The sequence below is a fragment of the Pseudorca crassidens genome, chromosome 9, assembly GCF_039906515.1.
Source record: "Pseudorca crassidens isolate mPseCra1 chromosome 9, mPseCra1.hap1, whole genome shotgun sequence".
Lineage (NCBI taxonomy): Eukaryota > Metazoa > Chordata > Mammalia > Artiodactyla > Delphinidae > Pseudorca > Pseudorca crassidens.
In genome coordinates, this window is record NC_090304.1 from 109177966 (window position 1) to 109197304 (window position 19339).

Sequence of the window (19339 nt, forward strand, 5' to 3'; positions counted from 1 at the left end):
TCTTGTGCGTGTCAAAGGGCCGCGTTTACCCATCAGACAGCATCGAAGGTGTACACATTCGAGTGTGGGTGGCGGCCTACCGTTTACCGAACTAAATAAAGGAAAAGCAAAACAAGGCATTCAGAAAGGACATCTTTAGTTCTGAATTTTACGGGACATCTGGCCGGAGATCCGGAAGGAAGCCCTGGTCGCCATGTCAACTGCGGGAAAGCCGAGCGGCCCTCTCCCGGCGCGCATGCGCAGCGCGCACTCCGCCGGAGGCTCGGCGGCCTAGCAGGAGAGGCGGGGGCGTGCGCATGCGCGCGGCGAGTCCGGCGCGTCCGGCTGAGCGGCGGAAGCGGCGGGCGCTGCTCCCGGGCCGGGCGGCTGGCTGGCTGGTCGGCGCCGCAAGCACCGGCGGGCGGGTGCCTTGCGCCTGCTCTGCGCTGCCCCCGGAACCGCGCCGGCCCGGCGAGCGCGGGCGTCGGCGCCGCGTCCAGCCCTCCGGCCTTCCCAGGCCCGGCCGGCCCGGCGGGGACATGAGTTTCTTCGGCTTCGGGCAGAGCGTGGATGTGGACATCCTGCTGAACGATGCGGACAGCAGGAAGCGGGCCGAGCACAAGACGGAGGATGGGAAAAAGGACAAGTACTTCCTATTCTACGACGGGGAGACGGTGTCCGGGAAGGTGAGCCTGGCGCTCAAGAACCCCAACAAGCGGCTGGAGCACCAGGGCATCAAGGTCGAGTTCATCGGGCAGATTGGTGAGTGCAGGATCCACCCCACCCGGTCCCGCTCCTTGCCCCCGCGCCCCGGTCCCCAACCCTGTCCTCCACCCCAACCCTGACCCGACCCCTGACCCTTGACCCCTGACCTCGCCTCTGACCCCCCACTCCCACTCACTAACCCCTGGTACCTGACACGACCCCCGACCTTTGACCCTGCTCCCTAATCCTTGTTTCCTAACCCCCGCCCCCATTACTTCGACTCCGTATCCCCTTTCGCCGCCTCAGGCCGCGCAGCCTTGTTGCCCACCCGGAGTCCGGGCTCCTTTTTCCTGCCTTCGGTGCTGCTGGGCCCGCCCGCAGGTCGTGGCCACCGAGTCCCGCGGCCAGTCCACCCCTTTCTAGTACCTGTGTCCCGCCTGCCTCTCACATCCCACCTTCACCGGGAGCTGTTTGAGAAAGCAGCCCCGCGGGCTCCAGCGTCAGCCCTCTGTCCAGCCAGCCGGCGTCCCTTAGACTTCTTGATTAGAACCTAGCCTTCAGCACTCATCTTCTTAAAGAAATGATGCTCCTAAGACGCAAATTAAGTGGTCACAATTTCTCAAGGCTCTAACACTCTTCCAACATGAGTGTTAGCAGTTACAACTAGACAATAAAAGGCAGTAGCTGTACCGAATATCTGAGAGCTGCCAGTCAGCACGGGGTTGTTTCCAGTTCTCTTTGGACTCTGTGTTTATTAAAACTCGCAGGTGCTTCTGAAATAAATTGTCATTGTCATTCGTTCAGGGGTAGATTCACAGTAAATACCCATGTGGCCTGAAAAGACCTCTGGCAGAGAATTCATACCCCATACCAGGCTCTGCACATCTGGCCCTGTTGGGGGGGGGAATTTCCTGTGAAAGCTCGTTGAATGCTCACTGTCATTCCCTGAGAGCCCTGCACAGAATCTTGCTCCCCTTTTACAGAGGCAGGAAATACTGGAGCCCTGGGAAAAGGCCGTGCGGCCTGCCTCTGCAGCCCAGTGCTCAGCCTGGAGTATTGGCTTCTGGTGTTTGAGAAAAGGAAATCAGGTTGAAGGCTGGCTGATCCTATAGGAACCTGTTTGTTGTTACTTTAAACCCAGAATACGAGTGGCCTGAAAGGGAGCTGAAGAGTGAGTTTCAGACCCTCTGCTCTCTTGCTTCCGGCTTGGATAGGGTTTCTCAACAGCAGTGCTGTCGACATTGTGGGCCTGATCATTCTTTGTTGTGGGTGAGTGTTTAACAGCCTCCTCGGCCTCTACCCGCCAGATACTAGAACCACAGGAATGTCTTATATCCGTGTAAGGTAAACTCACTCCTAGCAAAGAGCCACTGGGTAGACAGGATGAACCCACAGCATTCTGTGCTAGGCGTAAGATGTAAGAAGTGGAGAAGTCCTTGCCTACTTAGAATTAGTATTTTTACGTCGTAGCTTTAAGGTTATTGCTGGATTCTTTGGTTCTGCAATGCGAGTGCAGACAGGCATGTCTAGCCAGTGTCTGTACCATCATTCCAGGGGGTGACACCTCGCCAATACATGAAAGGTAACCAGAGTGTCCCCTGCCCCCCTGTGCCCCAGCAGTTGTGAAATGAGCTGTTCAGGGGGGACACTGGCAAGGCCTCCTTGCAGTCTGAATGAAAGGGAGTTGACAAGGTGCCGTCCCTGCCCTGCCTTCTTGTCTGTCTCCTGGCATCCCAGGACAGCAGCCCTGCTCAGATTTCTAAGAACCTTTTGTTGCTTCCATTGATAACTCTCCCTGGGCCCCTGAGCACTCTGGGCTGAGTCCACCCTTGGCTTTGGGGAAGCTGTACCCCTCTCTGAGCCTCAGCTTTCTCACCTGTAAGACAAGGATAATAACAGAATCACCTTGTTGAGATGTGTAGGGACCAGGCTTTGTGCGGAGTGTGGTGTATTTGTCTCCTGTACCTGAGAGGCTCTGTGAACTGACCTCAGGGCACTGGAGCGAGGCTGGTGAGTAAGTTCCCCATGGTTGTGGTCGTGTGGTTTTCTCCTTCGTTGCTTTCTTGATGCTGCATGAAGTGGGTGGAACTTCGGTCGGGCTCTAAGGTCTGGCTGTACGGATGATGCACAGGATGGTCCTACAGCTGGACTGCGGTAAGAACGGCGATGTCACTGTGCTCTGGACACCTTCCTCGTCGGTTTCACTCAGAACTTTTCTTCTTACAAACCATAGTCTCTTGGATTTGCTTCTTTTTTCCTTCTTTCTTTTCTTCCTTCCCTGCTTCCTGGGAAGAGTTTCTGGGAAGAGTTCCACAGCTTGAAAATGAAGTGATTTATGTATTTAACATTCCTATCCTTATGATTAATTTCTTTTTCCTGCTGATGAAAGTGTATGTGTCCGTGGGGCTTCCCTGGTGGCGCTGTGGTTGAGAGTCCGCCTGCCGATGCAGGGGACGCGGGTTCGTGCCCTGGTCCGGGAAGATTCCACATGCCGCAGAGCGGCTGGGCCCGTGAGCCTGTGCTCCGCAACGGGAAAGGCCGCAGCAGTGAGAGGCCCACGTACCACCAAAAAAAAAAAAAAAAAAAAAAAAGAAAGTGTATGTGTCCTTCTGTAGAAGGACAGCCTGGTGCGTGATTGAGGGTCAAGCAGAGGGTTACTTAGGTTAGATAAGACTCCGTTTATAAGGTGCGGACTTTGCAAGGGTCTCGTGAGGACTACTAGAGATCATCAATGTACATGAAGTGCAGGGTTTGGCACTCATCGCAAATACTCATAATCCCTGTTAAGCTGGATCCATCCAGAAGTTTCCAGGGGCCGGACCTTTAAAACGTCAGCCCTGATTCCTCTGCCGACAGCCCACGGGACTGTTCACACCAGGCCAGCCTCCCTGCACTTCCTGCCCGGTGTGTTCTCCCAGCAGGCGCGCTCGCCCGAGGGAAAACCTGTGGAAGGGTCTCCCCGGAGTCCAGGCAGAGACAGCTGTCTGGTGATCGTTGCATCGGTCCTCTTCAGACCCCATTCCTCACAGCGGCCCAGCCCCTGCTCAGAAAAGCTCCTGTCTTGGTCTTGGTTTGGGAGATGGGCAGGAAGGGGGGCCCTTCTGTCTGCTGGCCCTTCTCACACTGTCAGCTACTCTGGCAACCTCATCCACACCCCTCATTGCAGTGTCCTCTTAGACTCCGATGACTCCCAATCCTTTGTCCTCACTGGACTCTCCCCTGAGTTTCATGCTTGGGTTTCTAACCGTCTGCTAGAGTCCCCCGCTGGATACCCCTCAGGTCCCTCAAAGACACATCCAAACCAGAAACCTTTTTCTCTTCCTGCTCCAGCCCCAGCCCTGCTGCTTCTCCTGTTTTCTCCACTCTGGCCCGTCACCTGGGTCCATTCAGCCTCAGAAATCCGGGAGTCCTCGAGGCCCCTCCCTCCCCCTCCTACGCGTCCAACTGGCATCTCAGTTTGGGTCCTCTCCAGTACCCAGTACCCAGATACTCTAGGGTATCTCGAGTCTGTGCTTCATCTCCGCTCTTGATGCTGCTAACTTTGATGCTTCTGTGTGTAGCAACCTGACTGGCCTTCCTGCCTTTGTTTGCCTTTTCTTTCAGTTCATCTTTTGTAAGAGTGGACTTTCTAAACGTCAGTGCTGACATGGTCAGTCACCTCCTTAAAATTCTTCTTGTTGACTCCCTGTCGGTTGAAGGGGAGAAGTCATTCAGCTCTTTCCCAAGCTGCCTCTGCCTTTCTCCGGCCGAGTCTCTGCGACCCTTCACTCCTGCCACGTGTGCTTTCCTCAAAGTATCATGTTCCTTTTAGAGGGGTCTTGGCCTCTTCCCTTTGTATATAAACATCCTTCTGCAAAGAATGGCCTTCCACCCAAGCTCTCACTCATTCTTAAAGCCCAGCAGGCATGACACCCGTCAGAAAGCTTTCCCTGACCTCCCCTGGCTGACTGAAGCCCTTCTTCCACCGTTATTCTAGAGGCCTTGTGATTTCTCCCTTAACATAAGGAGTTAAGAGTTGTCAGGCCCCCATTCAGTTCTGCACCGACAGCTCAGGTGTTGCCCCTGATTCATCCACCTGTTGTGTGCATTTTTCTGTCCTTCTCCTGAAATTTTTGAGCCATGTTGGGATTCTTCCTGTGTCTACTGTGCACTTCCCAGCGGTTTGGTCTGTGTTCCAACAACACCAGCAAATGTGTGGTGAGGGCACCCCCCATGTCACTCGATGGCCCATGTTTTTAGAAGAACACAGTGTGGCACGTAAGGAGTATTGAGGGAAGTTCTGTAATTAGAAGATGGAGAGACCATTTTTTAGGTGGAATCATTGGGGGAACACTCGTGGAGGGTGTCAGGCCACCTTGCAGATGGATGGGGTTAAATAAACCAAAGGTAATTCGACAGTCACACTTGCAGAGGAGGGAGGACCTGAATACCCCTGCACTCCAAAGCCAGAGAGAGAACTTCTGGATTTTTTTTTTTTTAATTTTTTAAAATAATGCCACTGGGTGAATCTAAACCCATCAGCCCCAGTCGAGCCTGTGCTGGTAAGACCCTGGAGGCCTTCTGTATTTTAATTCATGAAGCCATGAGTGCCAAGGGAGAGGCACACTGATTCTCACGTACTCACAGTCTGCTGCAGGGCCTGGAGCAGAGCGGCAGCTGGCTGGGCACGGGCAGCCCAGAGACGTTACTGCTCCCGCAGGCTTACCAGGCCCAGGAGGTCCAAGTGGACGTGGCGAGCGTGAATCTTGACCAGGTGGCCAGTCAGCAGACAGCAGCTGGGAAGAGCAGGCTGTTTGAAAGAGGTGTTTTTGCCCTGGTTGGCTTAGGTTTCTTCCAAGACCAGTGTGAAGCCTAGCCCAGCAGCGAGTCTCAGGGCGCCTTTCACGGGATGACCCCGTGGGGCAGAGCTGTCTCACTTTCCTTCCAAAGTGGCAAATTCACTCCTCAGCCATTGGTGGCAAGTTTCGGTGAAAACATCCTGACTACAGAAGTCATTTCCTCCTGTTGGACGGAGACTGGGAAGTTACCTTAAGAAAGAACCGGTCAGTTCCTCCTTCTGGCTTGAAATGGCTGGTCCCTGTGGGCTTTGGAGGCTGGGGAGAACTCGGGGTAACTTGGGAAGAAAGAGGCAGTTGACAGTCTCTTTAGGGCAGACCTCCTGCTAGAACAGTCTTGGGTTTTCTGTTTTAATTTATGCAAGAGGAAACCAGACTTTCTGGCACGCAGTGAAGTACAGCTGCTATTTCTGCCCCTTTGCCCCACAATGTTTCCAGAAGCCTTGCAAATGGCTTATAAAGTATGCATTAAAAAGCCCAGTCAAGCCCCACTCAGACTATGCACTGGCCACTCTTTCACGATGTCTGGGGGGAGGCGGGGAAGCCCTGGGAGGACATGCTGCCAGGCAGGAAGGCCCTGTCCCCCCGGGGGGTCCCAGCCCAGCTTCTCTGCTGGGACCCCTGGTGCCAGCGATCTGAGTGCTCTGTGAACACTGTGGATCCTTCTCTGGTTTGTTTCTCATGTTGCCTCTGAGGCTGTGTGAGCACATTTGTGTGTTTTTCCATCCTTCTCTTCCCATCTTTCTCTTGACTCCGGGATTTCTCACTTAAAGTTCACAGACGCTGGGGCTTTGTTCCGCCTGCTTCTGTCCCCTGAAACTATGGCAGAATCCAGTGCTTGGGAACGGAGGCACCACTTTCCCCAGTTAAGGGGTCAGTGCCCATCAACAGAGACTCCAGTAGCAAAGGACCAGCAAGAGTGAGTGGACGGGCCTTTGTCACAGGCTGGCCACTGGCTCTGTTCCTACCTGGTCACTGCACTTCCTTACCTTGGTTGGGGGCACAGTTGTTGGATTTCAAAACGAGGGATGGCTGTTCGCCTTTCCCCAGCACCCCCTGCCCGGAAGGTTTGAACTGCCCTCCCCCTTTGGCGGCTTTGTGGGTCATCACTCCCTACCCAGAGCGCTGCCTGCTGCTTGATTCCACTTGGTGTTTGGAAGAGAAGGTGGATTGTTTGTAACGTAAGGTGGATCCAAGCGTAACTAGGTAGGAAATGAGCACAAACTATGCTCACAGGGTGCACTGGGTGTGCATACAGAAGCAGCAGCGCTGGCTGGGGACTGACCGCACTGCTGCTTCCTCTCGAGCTGGACACACCTTAGGAGCCCACTGCGCTTTCCGATGCCTCGCTGCCTGGGGAGAAGAGGCTCTGGGGGTGGCGCTGTCCGGGTCAGCGGACAGGGCAGCAAGGCCGAAAGCACCCCTGGAATCACGTTCCCCTCCCGAGCGTCCCCATGGCAGGCCTGGACACTGTGTTGGCTCTGGGAGGCAAGAGCTCTGGTTTCTTGAGCCCAAGAAGGCTTTGATCCTGGGGGGCTCAGACCTTTGCTGTCTGGGGTCCTCCCTAGCCCCGGATGCTCTGAGAGAGCTGGAGCATTGTGCTCCAGAGAGGCAGGCCAGGCCTGGCGGGCGGTTGTCCCAGGCATGCCTCCCTGTGGCCCTGTCTCTCCCCAGGCAGCCAACAGCAGAAGCGACGAGAGTACACTGCCTGCTGCCTGTCCTGCTGCAGGGTGCCCACGGGTGGTCCCTTGACTGTAACGTGGCCACACAGGGTCACAGTCGGTATTAAGTGTCCCTGCTGCACAGCCAGGGACTGGGGGTGCCAGGAAGCTGGGGACATAGGCCTTATCTCTAACGACCACGCCTGGAGCAAAAGTTAACACATAGCAGAGTACAAACAGGCATATATAACCTAGAACAAATAGGTGGCATGACTCATAATAAACAGCAGAAGTGTTTCCAGAGGAGGATGGGTGAAGAGCAGTGCTCCTCAGACTGTGGTCCCTGGACCGGACCAGCAGGAAGCATCTCTGGTAGTCTGTTAACAATGTCCATTCTCAGGCCCCACCCCAGACCCCCGGAATCAAAAACACTAGGGGTGGGGCCCAGCCGTCTGTGTGTTAACACAGCCCCCGGTGATTCTGATGTTCACAGAAGTCTGGGGACCCTGAACTTAGACGTGGGGCATTGTTACAGCCCCTCTGTCCCGTCGGCCACATGGACTCCTCTCTGAAGGGCAGAGGCAGCTAATACTTCTGGAGCATTTGCCGTCTCTTAAGTACCACTCCAAGTCCTTTACCTGCATCGCCTCGTCCCGTGCTCACAACACCTGGCGTGCGTTATGTCGCTACCCCCATTTTGCCAGGTCCTAGAAGTAGACGCGGTCCAGCGGGAGACCTGGGACCCTAGGCCAGTCACCGACCCCACTGTGTCTCAGTTTCCTTGTCGGTTAAATGGGTGATAGGGCTGTCCTAGCTATCTCACAAGGTGGTTATGAGGGTGATGTGACCGAATAACTATGAGTATGCTTTCCAAAGTTAGAAGTAGTTTTGAATGTGTTTTAGGAAATGTGGCGTTTTGATCGCGGTCCCCCTGCTGTGTCCCTCACGGGTGCTGCCCGGTGCCCTGGAGCAGGAGTATGTCGGGTTCTGGCTGTGCTCCAGGGACAGGGTCTCTACGCAGGGTGTTTGGAAGGGGCGGGAGAGAGCACCCAGGGTTCTGGGCTGCAGTGCAGGGGCAGGGCAGGAAGCGAGGGAGCCATAAACCAGACTGGAGGCTCTGTGTGTTGGCGGGAGGCTCCTGTAGCTGGGAGCCCCCTCGCCGGGCCACATAGCTCAGGGTCTGGTAGAAGTGGTCAATGCTCTCCCTGCAGAACTCTACTACGACCGCGGGAACCACCACGAGTTCGTGTCCCTGGTGAAGGACCTGGCCCGGCCCGGAGAGGTCACCCAGTCACAAGCCTTCGACTTTGAGTTCACCCACGTGGAGAAGCCCTATGAGTCCTACACTGGGCAGAACGTGAAGCTGCGGTAAGTGGCGCCCCCAGGGTGCCCTGTGTGGACGGACCCTGACTGTGTCCCGTTTCTGAGTCTCTGTGTGGCTGTAGGGAAGGTGTGCTGCGGGGGGGGTTGTGCAGTGGGCCTCCCTCCAGGAGGAGTGCTCCTGGCTTGTCTGTCCGTTTCTGGAGTGTCGGTATCCCCACCGTGGCCACTTTCGAGCCACTGACCCAGCGCCCCTGAGTGCAGAGTTGAGAGGTACGCACCTGCCCCTCGACAGCACACTGCTGCACAGGCACCAGACGTCACCACCACCACCCCTGGCCCAGGAGCAGAGAGGACTGTGACACACCAGAATAGCTAGGATATTAACCTTTGTTCTTAATAGAATTCGAGTGCAGGTGTCTGTAATTTAATTTTAAATGTTGTGATTAACAGCTGATTCTGAAAGTTCCCGAAAGTTGGATACTCGGCTTTCACACACCCCTGGCTGGGCCTCAGGGCCACTGATCCTCGTCCAGCTCTGCACGAGATGGTGGCGGAGTCCTGAGCTCTGTCACTTGAGAAGCGGGTCATAGATTTGGGTTCTAATCCTAGACCCGTCCTCTCCATATTTTGGGACAATGAGGGAGTAAAACGTAACACAGTAGGACAAGTTTTAAAACATTAATACACACCTTTTAAGTACATGGGATTGTTTTCCTTGTTCCAGTCTTGGAAACTCTGCAGGGGGAGACTGATTCCATGGCCTCCGGGGTATGTGATGTCACTCTGCATGCCTGGCTCCAGGTCTTGGGTGTCACCTGAGGCCTGCGTGTGGCATGGTGTGGGCTACTGCAAGCTCTCCCCTCTCCCGTCAGAAGAGGGGCTGCAGGCTCTCCTTTCCAGCCTGTGCAGAGAGGTCTAAGCACAGGTGCTGCCCCACTTCAGCAGCATTGCGTGACTGCACTCAGAAGGGCAGCAACAGTGAGGAGTATCTAGTCATCACTTAAGCTGGGCTTGGGGCCTATTGCTATTGAATTTGATGTTTTGCAGTGGACTTCTCATAAATGTTCTTATGTCAGAAAGAAAGGTGTTGAGAACAGTATGGTGCTTCTTCAAAATAGAATTACCGTATGATTCATCAATTCCACTTCTGTGTATAATCCCAAAGAAGTGAAAGCAAGGACTCAAACAGATTTATGTATACTCACATTTGTAGCAGCATTATTCACAATAGCCAAAAAGTGGATACAACCCAAGTGTCTATGAGTAGATGCGTGGATGAACAACATGTGTATCCACACAGTGGAATAGTATTTAGCCTTGAAAAGGGGGAGATTCCGACACCTGCTACGGCATGGATGAGCCTTGAGAACATTGTTCTCAGTGACATAAGCCAGATACAAAGAGACAAATACTGATTCCACTTCTGTAAGCAGTTAGATAGTCAAAATCATAGAGGTAGAAAGTAGAATGGTGGTTGCCAGGGGCTGGGGAAAGGGGCTGGGGAGTTAGTGGTTGATAGGGCAGAGTTTCAGTTGGGGAAGGTGAACACGTGGAGATGGACAGTGGTGACCGCTGCCCAGCACCTTGAGTGTACTTAATGCCACTGAACTGTGCCCGTAAAAATGGTTACATTGTGTTATATATATTGGAGGGGAGGAAAAAACTTTTCCCTCCACCATGTCAGGTTCATTGGCGCGGGCTCTGCAAATCGGACGGATGGAAGACAGATTGGCCAGAGGCAAGCAAGCAGGTGTATTCCCGTGTTCATTGTGCTCCCACCTGAGCTCTGCCCGGTGACTGAGGGGCAGTTGAACTTGGGCTTATGCAGCATCTTAACAGAGAAGTGAAGAGGCAGAGAAGGGGCCCTGCGGCTCGAGCTATGGGAAGCACGGGGAGAGGCTTGCTTTGGTGAGGAGCGCTCTGTGGGCAGCACCCCCAGCAGCTCCCAGGCTGCGCAGCCTCTCCTGGTGGAGAGGGCCCCGGAGTCTGTCTTGTGTGCACTGTTTCCCTGTTGCTTTCAGCTCAATAGAACCCTCGTGCCAGAGTGGCATGTTTTGGGGTGCATGCTCTGCACCCTGTATTTTGTATTTTATCACAATGAAAGAAAAGTGTTACTGTCTAAATTAGACAAAGACTTCCGGATTCATGCTGAGAAAGGAGGTAAAATCGGGAACATTAGTTAATGGAAGATGTAAGTTCCAGATTAAGGGCTTGTGTCTTATTACAGGCAGAGGGGAAACATGAAAAGATTATTTTGGACTCCTTTTCCTTTGTTTTTAGGCAGGGCGGTGGTTCTGTTAGAAGATTGAAGTCACTGTGTCATATTTGATGGGTGGGTGGAGTGTTGGGTCAAGGCTGTGGGAAGGTTTGTGTGAGGTCCTGAGTTTTCCTTTAGTGGACGCCATGGGAACAGGCAGAAAACAAGGAATTTAATAGACACCAGCAGAATTGACCATTGAGTGGAGATGCAGACATAGGGCCATCAGGAGGAGGAGATGACCTGTGAGGCGATTCATCCAGTTCCAGGGAGGAGTTTGAAGCACTGGCAGAACAGACAATTGGAAATCAAGCCTGTCGCTCAGGACAGAGGAATGCACTGTCGGAAATCACCTGCTCAGAGGTGGTAACTGATAGGTTTTTCCAGGAGGGGAGCTGTGGGAGAGGAGAGCCCGGGACCTACTGGGACTCTTGGGGACCCTACTGGGACTCTTGGGGACGGAGGAGGAGTGGGGTGATGCTTGAATGAGAAGGGAGTGTTTTACGCTCTAATGCAGAGCTGATGCCAAAAAAAAAAAGCCCCTGGACTTGGCAGCTGTGAGCCCTGTGCTCCCTTTGGGAGGGCAGCTCCTGTTGGGTGGTAGAGACGGAAGCTGGGGCGAGGCGTAGGGCCTGGGGACGAAGCTGCAGGGTTAGAACAGGACCCCCGGACAGCTGTTTCTGAGGAAAGGTGGAGTGTGGGCCCTGGGGAGTGTCCTGGGGATTGATGGCTTTGGGACTTTTTATAAACTCAGGAAGAAGCTTTAGCTGGAGAGAGATTGGATGTGTTGAGAAAGTTGGGAAGTTGAAGCATCAGGATGCCAGACAGTAGTTCTCTACCAAGGGTCCTGTGTTAGAATCATTGTGGGGGGGGGGGGCTTTAAAAAGTATAGATCCCCATGTCCCTCTCCAGAGCAATTATGTGGCAGACGCGCCCCGGGGTGAGTCCCCTGCGCCTCCAGACTGCTGGCGCAGGGGAGGCGCTCGAGCAGCTGGAAGCTTTGTGGAGCCTTCCCTTCTACACTGCTGCCAGGCCCCGCTCCACAGGGCGTGGGGGCTTGAGGGCCTGAGCCGTAGGGCAGGCTGGAGCCACGTCTGGGGCTGCGTGGAGGGAGCAGGAAGGAGAGGGTGGCCGGGGGGTGGTGAGGCTGCAGAGGAGGGCCACCAAGGTCCCCACCAAGGCCTACCGTCCCAGCGTTGTTAGAGGGCCGCACAGAGTTAAGGGAACGAGGGGTGCGGGGGGCGCCACAATGAAGGGCTGGCTGGCGGTCAGGCATGGCTCACTGCCTTTCAGCGCTGTGTCTTTCCCTCTTTCTAACGTGTCCCAGGACCCTAGGCTTAGCCGGAGACCATCCTTTTTCAGACCTGGGGCTCTCCCACCTCTGTTGCTTTAGTTCTAAGGCCTGCTCCTCCTGAAGGCACCCCTCTCTCCCCACAGCACTTGATTCCTGCCTTTGAATGGATACTTTCCATGTGTTCTAATTTTTCTGTTGATCTGCCCATCTCCCCCAGGGGACGATGAGTCCCTGTGAGACTCCATCTTATCCGTCCTAGGCCCGGCAATAAACGTGCGCGATGCATCGCTGACCTGATTTCTCCATTATCTTATTCCTGTTGTTTAACTGTGAGGGACTTGAAAAATGCTCTTTGATCGAATATTGTTAAATAAACAGCATGCAAACATGAGTATGCGATCCCTGTGCCCAAAGAGCCGGGAGTTAGTTGAAGAAATGGAAGCTGTACACGGTGCCTGGCAGGTGGCAGCGAGGCTGCTCTTGAGGTGCAGAGAGAGGCGTCACCTCTTACCTCGGAGCTCAGGCTTAGAGGAGGGTTGGGGAAAGGACTTTGATCTCCCTGGAATTGTAATTGCAGGATTTTGTGTCTCAGTGCATTTTCCTGGGAAGGGGGTACCCAGCGGTGAATTCTCAGAGCAGTCAGAGCCCCAGGGGGTGACCTCTACCAGGGGTCCTCTGTGGGGTGGGCTCCGGAGGCTGGGAGTGGCCCTTCACCGCACGTCTGCGTCCCTCAGGTATTTCCTTCGCGCTACCATCAGCCGCCGCCTCAACGATGTTGTCAAGGAGATGGACATCGTGGTCCACACGCTGAGCACGTACCCGGAGCTGAACTCCTCCATCAAGATGGAGGTTGGGATCGAGGACTGTCTGCACATCGAGTTTGAGTACAACAAATCCAAGTGAGTGTCGGGCCCGGCTGGTTGGTGGTGACCTGCGGGGGCGGCCACAGAAATAACGCGGTGGATGTGTGTGCAGGCCGGCCGAGGTCACGGGTCAGGAAAGAGCTGCATCTCACTGCAGCTGAACTGTACTAACTTAAGAGGGCAAACTTCAGTTAAACATCCTATGAGGTCTTTCAAAGTCAAGCGAAACTAACTTTAAAGTATTTGTTTTGGATTCTAGGTACATCTGTTTCCTTCTACTGATGAGATTAACCTCAGAATACCATTCTATTATCATTTGTATCCTGTATACAGTGAGTCTTTAGAAACCAAAGTGAGGAAAGCCAAGTTGACTGCTTCCTCCTTGAATTAAAATGAATTGTAACAAAGAATATCTGATGCCTTTTTATAAAGGTCTTTAAGTAATTTTATTTTAACTGGCCATATATGTTTTAAACTGTGCCTGCTATTACAACATCCAAATACGTAAGTGCTTGTAAATCACAAAACTTGCTGACAGTTCAAAAATGTACTGCAAGCAGCTCTGTTTTTAATATGATACATTCCTGAAAATGTTCGAGAATCAAATATGCAAAAGTAAACGTGTCTTCTATTCACAGAGAACTAACCCTCCCCCCTGCGAGTCTCTAATGAGGCTTCTCCCCGTGGGGAGGCCTCACCTCAGACCCGCTGGCCTCCAGAGGCTTGGAGGGTGGAGGCCTGAGCAGCGGCTCTCCCGTGAAGGGCTGGGAACACACGTGCTTCCCAGGACAGGGGGAGGGAAGGCCGTTTCCCGCCTGGCCTGGCCTGGTGCTGAGCGTGGCCCCGATGGGCCCCTACAGGACAGGCAGGGCGAGTCTGGAGCAGGCCCCTGCGCTTCCTCCTCATGGTCTTGGGTCTCACGGGCCCTCCTGAGACAGAGGCCCCCAAAGTGCCTGCCCACCAGCGCCCCAGCCTCCTAGTGAAGGGTGTGCCACCTCGAAGGCGCTCAAGCAGCCGCAGCCAGCAGTGCAGTCAAGACCAAGGTGAGCGTGAGACAGGCGTGTCACAGGCTGGACGGGCTGGACCGGGTCCTGCCCTTGCAGAGCAGGCTGCCCTGTGAGTGCCAGGCCGTCTGAACAGACAGGAAGAGCCCGGACCTTAGGACAGCGTCCCGTTCTGCCACTAAGGACTTAGGCTCAGGTTAGCAGGTACTAAGACTTCTGTACCTGGGGTTTCTCATCTGAAAAATGAGGGGTTTGGTCAGGTCAGTGGAAAGGTGCTGTGAAGGAGGAGCGGGGCCCGGGTATCACACGCGGCTCCTTTGTGTTTCTTGTGTGTAAGATTTCATTTAGAACAAAGGAACGTTCAATCTTTAAACGTTTGAATGCCCAGAGAATCTGTGCTCTGAGCATTCCTTCTAACGCGCTGCAAGCAGCAGAGTTCTGCTCTCCTCAGTCCTTGTGCGTCCGCCATCTCCCCAGGCAGGCTGAAGGCAGAAAGGTGGCGTGAAGTGGTGGGGAGACCCCAGACCTGCAGGTTGGGAACCTGGGTCCACACCCGCGTCTGCCCCTCCTCGGATCCCACCACGTCATCTGTCTTCTTTGCACTCCCTAGGGCTCCTCCCCTGTGATCCGGGAGCTCGAATCCTCAGGTCCCCCGTCCTGAGCTTCAGGTTGAAGGTTTGCTTTCTGCGGCCACACCTGGTACAGAGCAGCCCTGCTGCCGGCTGGCCCCGGGGGAAAAGCCCAGTTCCTGGAAGCGGGAGGAAGAGCCGGGACCTGGTCCCCACACTTGCGGGTCAGCCTCTCACACCAGAGCCTCTAAAACACATGCACTCGTTAAAGCGCTGAGCAGAGGGTGACGGAACCATGCTCTGAGGCGCAGGCGGGACAGCAGAGGGGAAGTGACGCAGGTTCAAGTGTAGAAGGTCGTTGGGACTCGCCCTGCGGGGCAGCTTGGGGGGCAGCGCCCTCTCCTGGAACCAGGAGGCCTGTCACGTGCGGGGGCCGCACCTCTCACCTTCCTCTCCGCAGGTACCACTTGAAAGATGTCATTGTGGGGAAGATCTACTTCCTGCTGGTGAGGATCAAGATCAAGCACATGGAGATAGACATCATCAAGCGGGAAACGACAGGCACGGGCCCCAATGTGTACCACGAGAACGACACCATTGCCAAGTACGAGATCATGGACGGCGCGCCCGTGAGAGGTGAGCTCCGGCCCCATGGCCTCGGCCCAGCCCCAGTGTTGGAGGGGCTTCAGGGATCATCCTGTCAAAGTTAGGGGGCCTGGTAGCCCGTAATTTCTTAATCTTTAACTGTGCACTGTGGGTCCCGAGAAGGAGGAGAAGGAGGCTGGGGGTGTGGAGCTCAGGCCCCGCTCACCTTCACCCAGCAGACGTCCGAGTGGACCTCGTTTATAGACTGAGCTTGTACTGCAGTTTAAATCTCAAGAGTTATGTCTTAAAAAAAATCAAAAGACGTTTGAAAAGCACCAGTTTAGCAGATACAGTTTGAACACTCTGTTTACACTTTCCTATTGACATTCTGAATTTCTTTGCTGCGGGGGGGATGGGCAAGAGATTAAAGCAGAATCCTCATTTCTGTTACTTAGTTCCTGCTCAGGTAAAACGAGTCATGCTCTGAATTCATTCGCTAAGTCCACACACCCTGACGGACACTTCTAGTGCTGCACACAGTGCCGGCGTGACCTCTGGGATGAGGGGAGCTGAGAGCTGGGTGGGAAGTTGTGTGATTGTTAGGAGGAGCAGTCGTGTACATTCTTTGTTGGCTCTGCAGCAGCTGATGATGAAGTGTTTTCACGTAGCAGTGCTTGGCGCTGCTGAGGTTTCATTCAGTTTTTTCCCAGTCTGCTCCACGTGGAAGGAGGGGTGTCATAGCTTTCTCAGGCCCTCGGGCGTCACGAGCGGGGTCCTCGGGGCAGGGCTGAGCCATCCTGCCTGCTTGTTCCATGTTTCCCCATCCGAGCAGCTGGGCTGAGCTCACCCTCCCAGTGGCACTGACAGGACACCGAGATGAGCACAGAACAGTGCGAAGTGAAACAGGGTTCGTGTTTGGCTTTAGGCTGCACTGTAGGTTTGGACTTTCTCAGCAGAATTCTGCCCTGATTTTGTTCCACTTATCTTAGGAGAGGCACAGTGTTAGAGCTGGAAGTGATCTAAAATATTATGTAGCCTGATATCATAATTTTCCCCATGAGAAAATGAAAGTCCACGGAAAGCACCAGACTTACTCAGAGTCATACCTCGGGTCAGTGGAGAGAACTGGGTCCAGAGAGAAGCTTTTCTGTTTTCCAGACCACCACACCCTGCCAACTCGACTTAGAGGGGAGGCGTACGGGGTGGGGGCTATGCTAATTGGGATGGAGGGAGGTGGCATCAGAATTACTGGGTGACGTGGTGGGTTAGCTGGGGTTTGACAATGGCTCTTAAACCCAACAACTATACACACTAAATGAGTCAGAAGATGCTTACCTAGCATTCTTGTGCTGTTCACACTCACCAGGCAGCGGCAGGCGCCTCCCCGAAGGCAGAAGCGTTAGCCTGGGTGTCCAACCCCCCCTCAGGCAGCCCCTCCACCGCAGTGTAAGGTGGGGCCCCCCTGCCCTCGCCCTGACTCCCGCCCGGCCCTTGCAGGAGAGTCCATCCCCATCCGCCTCTTCCTGGCGGGCTACGAGCTCACGCCCACCATGCGGGACATCAACAAGAAGTTCTCTGTGCGCTACTACCTCAACCTGGTGCTGATTGATGAGGAGGAGCGGCGCTACTTCAAGCAGCAGGTGAGCTGGCCGCCCCCAGAGCCCCGGCCGCCCAGACAGAATCAGAGGGCATCGTCCCCGCCCAGGGCAAGCAGACGGGATGGGGATGGGGGGTGAGCTGGTTAGTCTCTGTGCCACTTAGTTTACCCCGAGCCCCACAGCAAGGACGGGGGTTCCCAGTTGACGCCCAGAGTCTGCTTTCTCGGGCCCAGCCCCTGCGGCTGCTCTGCCCTCCCGGCCACACCGTCAGCAGGCACCTGGGGCCCAGAGGTGTGGACGGCTGCTGTCATTGGTGAGATATGAGCGGAGGCTTTTGCCTAAGATTCCCGGGAGAAGGCAGAGCCTCTGGGACCCTCCCCAGGCCTCCCTCTCATGTGTCGCCTGCCCCCCCCACCCCCGCCTGCCCATCCTGCAGGAAGTGGTGCTGTGGCGGAAGGGTGACATCGTTCGGAAGAGCATGTCCCACCAGGCAGCCATCGCCTCGCAGCGCTTCGAGGGCACGGCCCCCCTGGGGGAGGCGCGGAACCCCGGCCAGCTGTCCGACGGCAGCAGCAGACAGTAGGCCTGGGGCCAGGAAGCTGCTGGGCTCCCACCCCGGCTCCAGGCCCACAGGCACCAGCAGCCGGGGCAGCAAGATGCTCAGCTGACCCGCTACTCGCAACCTGAAAACAAATCATGTTCTTGATGTAAATTCTTTTTCCTGAAGAACCTAAGGGGTTGGGGTTGGGAGGGAGTGTCTCTGGGACGCTGTGGCTGATGGGAACGTAGGGAGAGGGGGCGTCCCGGGGAGAGCCGGCTGCGGGGCTGCCTGGGCCGCGGGAGCACAGCGCGGCTGGGCTCTGAGCCTCCCGGGACAGGAGCTGGGGGCTGGGGGTGCGTCCCACGGGTGGTCCTGTCTCACACTCCCCTCCCCCGTCCCTTAGCGAGTGGCAGAGGGTGTGGCGCCCGCCCCGCTCTAACTGGCGGTGAGGGTTCAAGACCAGGAAGCTGCCTCCTTGGGAGTCTCGAATGTGGTGCTTTGGAGCCTCCACAAGCCACCCTCCTTCTGGCCCTTCTCTCACCGCTGGGACCGGGCACCTCCCAGGGACTCTGGTCAGTCATGTCCTGGATGGAACGGGAGCTTGTGGTAGGGGCTTTGGCTGATGTCCCTGGGCACAAAGACATCTGTGTCACCCGTGGATGGCAACCGGGTGGACCTCGGCGGCTGTGCCTGGTGCGGGCAACCCTGAGGGCCAAAGGTCCTCAGCCCCGGGCCCTGAACGAGGACATCTTTCCCCCGAGGAGAGGTCCGGGAAGGGCCCGTTCTCTCCGCCTCCCCGGGAGTGGACCCTCTTGGCTCCCTGCTGCCCATCTCACTCCTGGGAACCGGCACTTGTTCTCACACGTAGAAGCTTTGTGCTCACCCTGCAAGCTGGGGGGAAGGGGAGGGCCTCCTGAGCCGCCATCCTCCCCACCAGCCGGCTGACCAGAGCTTAGGACCGTTGGTGTTCTGTGTATGTGGACGCTCTCATCATGCTAGAGAGGGTCTCCCGCTGTTGCACTGCACCGCGCCTGTCCTGTTAAGGGTGTGCATGTCCTTCCTGTCTCCTGTTGGCCTCTCTTCCCTTCTAGAAAGACCAAGCAGACCCCCATGGCCAGCAGGTACAATAGTTGGTGGTCTGAGTTCTCTGTCATTTGGGAAGCAGAGGGGTTGGTTCTTGTGTCATCTTTCAGTTAGTGTGGAAAACGGGGACCCGTCTCTTCCTCGGAAATTGGTGCAGCGGTAGGCCTCGGACTGGGCAGGGCTCACGGATCAGAGCTGAGATGGGAGGGAAGGGCGTTTGGGGTGACGCTCGAGGTGGACTGGGGGCAGAAGAACCAAGCAAGGGAAGCTGGTTCCCCCAGGCTGGACCCCGGGTTCAGGTGTGAAGGACAGTCCCTGTGGGGACAGGACCACCTGTGCGACTGCCCCTGGATTATCAGGGTTGGGGGCCTAAGCGTGGGAGAGGCAGCTCCTGTGTCCCTCGCCTTCTCCGGAGCGTGAGCTGGGGCTCTGGCGCATCCCACGACAGCTGGCCCCTTAACTACTAGGTACCCGCCGATCCCTCTGCCTTCCAGCCGACCACAGATTCACTTCCCAACCTTCCCGACACCTGAAGCCTGTCTCCTGAGAGAACTAGAGGTAGAATTTGCTTCTGTCCTCTCGGGAGCTTCTGTTCTTTCCCCTGCCCCATTCTCTGCCTCTTTGTGCGTCGGGGAAGGGGAGGCCCATCCCTGGGACCCTGGCAGAGCATAGGGACTGAACCAAGCAGTGCGGCCTGGGGTTGAGCAGCTGCGGTGTTTACAAGTTTCTCAACGTGTGTCTTTTCAATGGCTGTTTTAAACAAAGCAGTCTGTTTCAGCTCTCTCCCTGATTAAAGCAAGCCCCTGGGCTCGGAGGCATCATGCCCACGGTCCACCAGACTCTGTGGTCTCTTCTTACTGCCCTGCCGCACACAAGGGGAGACGCCCCGCCCTGACCCACGACACCTGCCCTCCTGGTGTCTGTGGCCCCTGGTGAACAATGACACCCACTCTATTAATACCTGTTTTAGACAAGCCCATGGCTGAGAAAGGCATTCTGGTTTTACTCCAGTCTGGCAACTTGTCCTGAAACTGCTGGTTTT

The 19339-nt window shown here is 55.4% G+C and overlaps 1 protein-coding gene across 1 annotated transcript; it reads left to right on the forward strand.

Moving 5' to 3' along the window:
* Positions 1-314: 314 nt before the first annotated feature.
* On the forward strand, positions 315-19134 carry VPS26B (VPS26 retromer complex component B). Its single transcript, XM_067751632.1, has 6 exons — positions 315-741; positions 8392-8548; positions 12789-12953; positions 14951-15126; positions 16573-16715; positions 17110-19134. The coding sequence occupies exons 1-6, from the start codon at positions 519-521 to the stop codon at positions 17254-17256; spliced, it is 1011 nt and encodes a 336-aa protein (XP_067607733.1). The 5' UTR covers positions 315-518; the 3' UTR covers positions 17257-19134.
* Positions 19135-19339: the final 205 nt, after the last annotated feature.